At 47.2% G+C, this 7,222-nt stretch overlaps 1 protein-coding gene across 1 annotated transcript in view; it reads right to left on the bottom strand.

Annotated features, from left to right (window-relative positions):
• Positions 1-5,238, bottom strand: part of LOC144159600 (cytochrome P450 4V2-like) — a 42,390-nt gene extending 37,152 nt beyond the window's left edge. Inside the window, exon 1 of the mRNA XM_077691189.1 lies at positions 5,113-5,238. Coding sequence (XP_077547315.1) covers positions 5,113-5,238 — 126 coding nt within the window. The remainder of the gene's footprint in view (positions 1-5,112) is intronic.
• Positions 5,239-7,222: the final 1,984 nt, after the last annotated feature.

Raw genomic sequence — 7,222 nt, 5'->3', positions numbered from 1 at the left:
CACTGGCATATCTGGGGGGCGTATATTTTAGTGATCGGAAGACTTCACTTCCATTCAAATGAGGGCTCGTTGAATTGACAGAAATAAGTGTTGTTAGTCAAGCACAAGAATGCCAGAGGAAAGCAAAAGGGGAGAATGCGGTGGTCATTTATTATCGTTTGGAACAGACGCAGATTTCTGAAGACAGAAAGAAAGTGGAACAAAAATGCCCGCCGGGTGGGATCCGATCCCACGAGGTCGTGGGTTCGGATCCCACCCGGCGGGCTTGTAGTAGCTTTCCCTTGCTCTTCGGCCCTAATTGGTTGACCAGCTCCATCGGTGCCTAATCCGTGTCTGCTGCGGTATTTTGGGGGGCCTTATCCTCTGTTTTTTTTTTTTTTTCACTTAAGCTTGTCCCTATCTACCACACACTCCGGCCTCCCCGTCCTGAAATCTCTGTGGTTCATCTCGACAAGGCGCAAAAATACACGGACGAACGACTGAGGTAACCACAACCAGGGCGCCACTCACAACTGAAGTTTATTTTGAAAAGACGGAACATGTATGCACACCACCGGCGCATGTTACACACTGCTACTATGAATTGCACCGCATGTTCTTATCTAGGTATGCTACTTCTCACGGCGATAGTCCTAGGGACGGCTGGCTGACACATTTGTCGCCACGTTTTTTGATTACGTAGGCTTCGAGTATCTCCCTGGTTGTTTGACAAGCATGTTTATACAAGCACGTGGTAGCGCCAAACTTTGCCGTGCATTCACACTCATCTCAATGCGTTGTCAACTGTGATAGTTTGTCTTTGTTGTTGATGACTCGTTCATGTTCCTCGAGTCTTACATTTACGCATCTTCCCGTTTGTCCGACATAGCTCGCCCGACATGATATTCCGACATCGTAAACCACCCCTGTGGTGCATCTCACATGCTGGGACCGAGGTTTTCTGCCTCAGCCTTCGCTTGGCGTTGCGCCCTTTGTTTCCACTTTCTTTTTTATGGCTGCGCATATACCTCCCAGCTTCCTTGGGGCCTTAAACATCACCCTTACCCCATACCTAGCCGCCACATTCTTTAGCCCGTGTGAAAGTTTGTATGGATACGGATTCGACACGTGCGCTCGTTCCTTTTCTTTTTCGTGATCGGGGCTTGACGTTCCTGCGCCTGCTTTCACCCATCTGGCCGTTTTTTCGCAGGCTCGCGTGAGTACATGTTCTGGATAACCAGCTCCACTCAAACGCGCCATCTGCTCTGTGAGGGTGGTCATCATAGCGTGCGGCATGACTTGGCACCGCTGTCTTTACACAGGCCAGCGGTATGCAATCTTTGATTACTTTTGAATGACCAGACTTCCAATTCAGCAAGGGCTTGGTGGTTCTAGGTGGTACCTCCAGCACACATGATGCAGCTCAATCCGCAGCAGCACATCTAAGAATGGTAATTTTCCCTCCCTTGGGAGTTCAACGGTGAAGCGAAGGCCGTGGGATGCAATTCGTAGTAGCAATGTGCAACACGCGGCAGTGGTGTGTATATATGTTCTTTCTTTCATAATAAACTTCAGTTGTGAGTTGCGCCCTGTTTGTGGGTACCTCAGTCGTTCGTCCGTGTATTTTTGCGCCTAGTGAAGATGAATCTACACCAACTCGCCCAGCTACCTGTTTTGATGCATCTCTGTGACTCTGCGGGTGCCGCTTCATCCCCCTTACAGAATTTCTCCGTCATAATTTCACGGAGGTATGCCAATGGCTGCCCTCCCCTGAGCATCTGCCCCACTTCGTTTCTATTGTACCACCTTTTGTGGTTTCCGGGCGTTTCCCTAATGCCCGCACATGGTTCCAAAATTTTTTACGGCTAGTCTCTACCCTTTCCTCGTATTTGCTACACCCATCACTCGCTGTCACCCTTGATCTTCGCCTGCACCAACAGTTCCACTTCCACTTTTCCCTTGCTTATATTGCTTCCATTTTACGTCCACCTGTTACCTCTGCCCTCCCTGCCCCCTTGGCCTGACTGTTCTATCTTAACGCCTGTTAACGACCCTCTGTGGCATCCTTGATTCTGCATTCCACCAGCTTCTTGCGTTTCCTTTCCATTTCATTGATTTACCTTCTGCGTTGACTATTTCTTTCTTCATAGTTTTGATGAGCCTGTCATACCCATATCTCTCCTGGATTTCTTTCTATGTCAGCTTCTATACTTGCGGCTATCGCCGCAATTTGTTTACTGCTTAACTTTGTGAACTGCCCGCTCGGTCCGGTTTCGCGCCCCAGGTTTCCAAAATTTCAGCTGTATACGCTTGTGGTCACTGCCCAGACTGTGACCCCCTTCCTGATCTATGCCCACTCCATTCAACCAGCCATAAAGTTTCTCCGAAAGGAGGCAGTAGTCGATACTCGACTGTCTGTTACCACATTCCCAAGTTATTTGACCCTCGCATTTTTGTTCCCTATTTACTATAATCAGTTTCTGTTCCTCACACATATCTAGCATTAGATTTCCGTATGAAGCTGCTCGTAGAGGCGCGAGGACGCTTCGCTCCTTTGCAGGTAGAATCACCATGAAGCAATGGAACACACAGGAATTTTCGAATCACCGTCTCTATATTCAAGATCCCCTTCTTCAGCGCCGTCTTCCGTATGGGTTGTTTCGACCCCAGTGGACTTTACTTTGCGGACTGTGGTTGGGAGTGGCCTTCACGGAAGCCTACTCCTTCCTCGTCGAGATGGCCATTAGCGCCCACTGTGACGCTTGTGCGGGGCGGAAGAGACTATAGAGCATGTGCTGTGTCGCTGCCCCGAATACTCGTCGGAGAGGAGCGTGCTTTTCACCGCGCTCAGCCGATTAAATAATCGACCACTTATAGTAGAGACTATCCTAGGTCATCGATCGCTACCATCGCACAGAAGGCGACGAAAGTCCTTCAACGTTTCCTGAGCGAAACGAATTTGCTTGAACTACTGTAGTGCCTAAAACGGGACTAGACAGTGCGCCTTCCCACTACTATCTCTTCTTCTTCCCCAGCTCTCTCTTTTATACCTTGAACCCCACTCTCACAATGCAGGGTAGTAAACCGAGCTTTACACCTGGTTAACCTCCCGGCCTTTCCGCCCTTTATTTCTCCTCCTCCGTTGCAGTCTGTGTACGCGTCCAGATCTTCTATGTGGGTGTTCATATCCCCTAAGAACAGTACCTTTCAGGATGGTTGCCAATCCTCGATGTCCATTTTTAGGCACTCCGCCAATTTTTCATTTTGTTCCTTACTCTCCTTGCCTGTCCACAGGTACGACACTCCTAAAGACACCTCTCTACCCCGTACCAACCCTTTCACCCACATATCTACTTTACAGTCTTCTTTCACTCTTTTCCAATTTTCCCTCCGTCGTATAGGCATAACTATTCCTCCGCGTTTTCTCGACGCAGCCGTCCTTATACATGCAACGCCATCTGGTTGCCAAGCGTGCAGATGGTGATGCCGTGATGTTCACGGTTCACCTACCTGTGTTCCTAGTGGCCGCAGGTCCGGCCCCTCTAGTCTGCACGAGCGGCGTTCTCGGGAGATGCGCGACCGTTCCAAACATTTGGAATTTGCCGCAGCAACGAAAAAAGATCGTTTTGTCGCACGAGCGACGACGCATCTGTGCATTCGCAGGGAAAATCTCGCCATATAGAACGGGCTTTTAACCGAGCGAGCAATGGGAAGAGCGGGGAATAAAAGAAAACAAAGTAGGAGACTGTCGTGAAATTGTGAGAGGAGGGCGGTTAGCCGTGGCGACGCGAGCGCTTCTCCAAAAGTGTGTGTGTGTGTGGGGGGGGGGGGGTGGCAGTGAGCTGCGCACGCACGAGACTCTCGTCTGCTGCGCGATGCTTGGCGAAAACGTGAGGGAGAGGGGGGGGGTGCGTGACGATGATGTGCGTTCACCTATTAAGACGCAATTCCCGGTCTCTTCCTGTGACACACTTCGCACTGCCTACGCAAAGGCTCACCATCGCTGGCGTCCGAAGAAACCACGAGTGAGTGCTGCCTCAGCCCACTGCAGCACTCAAAAGTGGGTGCTGAACTGCGCGTGAGGCAATCGGTTGTGTGCTTCTGTACCCATACTGTACCCATACATGTACCCATACATGTCTGTACACATGTCTTTCTGTACCCATACATGTATGTGTGAAATTCTTTGTCTTAACATATTAGGCACAGTCAAAACCGCTGAACAGCTGCGCCCAAATTTCGCATTAAGGAGTGTCGAAATCACCAGATGATTTTCTACCTACAATCAGAGTGTTGTCCAAAAAACCCTTACTGTTCCTATAAATCAAAATACGCGCCTTCATAACGGGATTCAATAATAATAATGAAATGCAAATCGATTTTTAAAAATCTGCTTAGAACAGGAGGCACGCATCGAGGGTTCTTGATAACAGGTATTACTTTCGTTTCCAATCTTTAAAGCAGCCTCAAATGCGCTTTTCAGACGACATACACCGAATAGCACTATCATAATTACTGAATTACCATGTCAACGCCGGAAACATTACGTGAGCTGTGCGGCGTGATCCAATAAGCAGGAATTTCTTGGAAACATGGAGGTAACAACTAATGCGACACTTTCACTAGTTTCTATCTGTCACTTTCAGAGATGATGTACGCAGTAGGTGTAAAATATGTAATCGTGTTCCTGGCTTTAAAATGTTTGTTTCTACGTACGACATTACGTTGCAAATAGCTACAATCTTGCCCAAAACATTACACTATCTAATACGGGGAGACGATGCCACCGTGTTTTTGAACTTTATACTGCCTCAGGTTTCGGCGTTACATAAACTGCCCTGCACGTTATTCCTTTGGAATGAATGACAGCTTCGTTTTACAACAGGCATTCAGTTTCTGCGTGTACGCATGGCTACGCTTCATAAAAAAAGCAGTGCGACTTTAACGACTTCGTCCAAATAATCATCCGCAGTAGGCGATAATTACTACCACTCATTTCTCAGTTTAACACGAAGTCTGAGAAAAATTCTTTCTCCGATGCTGCACACGAAGGATGGTTACCGAAAGGCGTAATTTTAAAAACACCTGTTTCGTTCACACACAAAAGACTGAATTTGCAAAACATTCACCTACTTCAGCCGCGTCGGCCTTGTGGATCAGCAGGTAGGGCACATCTCCCATGTAAGCCCGGAAATAAGGCAGGTGCTTCATTCGTTGGGAGCCCGCGTTTAGGTACTCGAAAAACACTGCAAATAACATTGCATTCAGCCCTTCCTCGATCACTTCTGAAAACAAACTTTCACTCTTACAACTGTAAGCTGCTTCCCAATTCACGTGACTTGAATCCACAGTCTACTGTGTAGTGTAACCTCTACGCCTCTCTTTAATGTAAGTCGCCCAAAAGTAATGCTGTATCATTTTACCTGTCTTCTATCATTTGTTATTTGGCGTTTCACAAGGTGGCTTTGAAGCAAGTCTTAAAGCAAGTAGTCTGTCTCACAAAACAATTTCTCCACACCATACTATTGGGGCGTAACCTGTTGCTACAAGCAGAGTTCGCAATACCTGTTTATAACGAAAAAAGTCAAGGTCCCTATCCTGTTCGAATAGTGATAACTGATATTTATATTGTTTCCACCAGCTGACTCGTCGGAATATTCTATTTTCCTATGGCTCAGATGAAAAGGTGCTTCTGCAGAAAGGACACCCGAAACGTCACCTCATTCTCCTCTGAGGCCTAGGAGGAGATCGGGCCCGCCAGGTTCTCCTTTAATGAAGTGCACACCTTCTATGTTCCATATTATTCGCGATAGCGTATAATAGCTCAGTGATCGGTTAAGATACATTATGTGGTATGATTCTAAAGACAGACCAAAAGCAAGAATAATTTCCCTTTACATTTAAATCGGCATGCATTCTTTAAAATTATGCCCCGCGGTGACGTAAAACACTGCAGTTTTAAGAATTGAAAATTCCACAGACGCAAAGGCGAGTATTTCCGGGCCATTCAGTTGTCTGCGCTACTGCTTGTGAAGCATTAAAATATAATTGCGGATTTGACAGATTCTGTGGATTGGCTGGTGTGCCTCTTATATTTTTTATGGTACTTTTGCAAAACCTGCGAGAATGGAAGTCTCCCTTGAAGAAAATTCCTTTAGTCTTTGTGAAGGCACAAACAATTTCACCTAACGCTCTCAGAACAACAAATTGTTCTGCTTCATAACAATGTTCATATATACCTAATCACTGTGAGAAACCACCCGCCGCGGTGGCTCAGTGGCTAAGGCGTTGCGCTGCTGAGCACAAGGTCGAGGGTACGGTTCCCGGCCGCGGCGGCCGCTTTTCTGATGGAGGTGAAAACCAAAAGCGCCCGTGTGTACGAGATTTCGGCGCACGTTAAAGATCCCCTGGTGGTCAAAATTAATTCGGACCCCTCCACCACTACGGTGCGCCTCATCGCCTGCGTTGCGTCGGCGCGATAAACCCCACAGTCAATCAGTCACTGTCAGAAACCTCGCAAGGCGGGCTAATGGTAAGGTAAGCATAAAATTTGGCGCAATAAATGAAGTCCCACGAGTTGTAGGCGGGCCAGTGGCGCATATCTCAGCGAGAAACAGCGTCCTGTTGTCCTGTGTTTTTCACGCTGTTTCTCGCACAGGAATGAGGTTCCTTCTGTGACAAAGCACAATGCAAGTATGCCCTTTTTTATTGCGGGATGTATGAGCGCGGATCAATTTTTTGAATGGAATCAAATTTCGGTTACGCGTCAAATTTTCTACCTGTGTCACACCGGTAGGTTATTCAGGTGGCTTGTGCCGAAGCAGGATGACCGACCTGTTTTAAACTGAAATTCAAACGATAAATTATTTTTTGCCTGTCGATTTCCATGCAAAGAACGTTTATATTCGCGATGAGCCGCGAAAGATGGTTTCCGGGCCCTAGATCAAGACCTTAGGTTTTTCTCTGGAGTTGTTCGCCAACCTCTTACAATGGCTAATTGGAGGGTACCAAACCGGGTCGGTACTCTATCTAACACTCTATTTTCTTTTTCGCTGGAAAGAACGTAGTTGTTCTGGAACATTTTAAACATTCTCTTAATAAGCGGGCGTCCTGCAACCTAGTCGCCAGTAGAAAGTGCTTTCTTTTTCAACATAGAACCATTGTAATATCGGCCACTTTTAGGGGGTTTCCTCTGTTCACCAAGGAGCCACCAGAGCAAATATATCGATCAAAGGAAATGAGA

This window comes from Haemaphysalis longicornis, unplaced genomic scaffold (assembly GCF_048455015.1).
Source record: "Haemaphysalis longicornis isolate Haplotype H1 unplaced genomic scaffold, Haemaphysalis longicornis Haplotype H1 scaffold_1, whole genome shotgun sequence".
Classification (NCBI taxonomy): Eukaryota; Metazoa; Arthropoda; class Arachnida; order Ixodida; family Ixodidae; genus Haemaphysalis; species Haemaphysalis longicornis.
The sequence above is the reverse complement of the archived record's forward strand: the minus strand, read 5'-3'. Positions and strand labels throughout refer to the sequence as shown.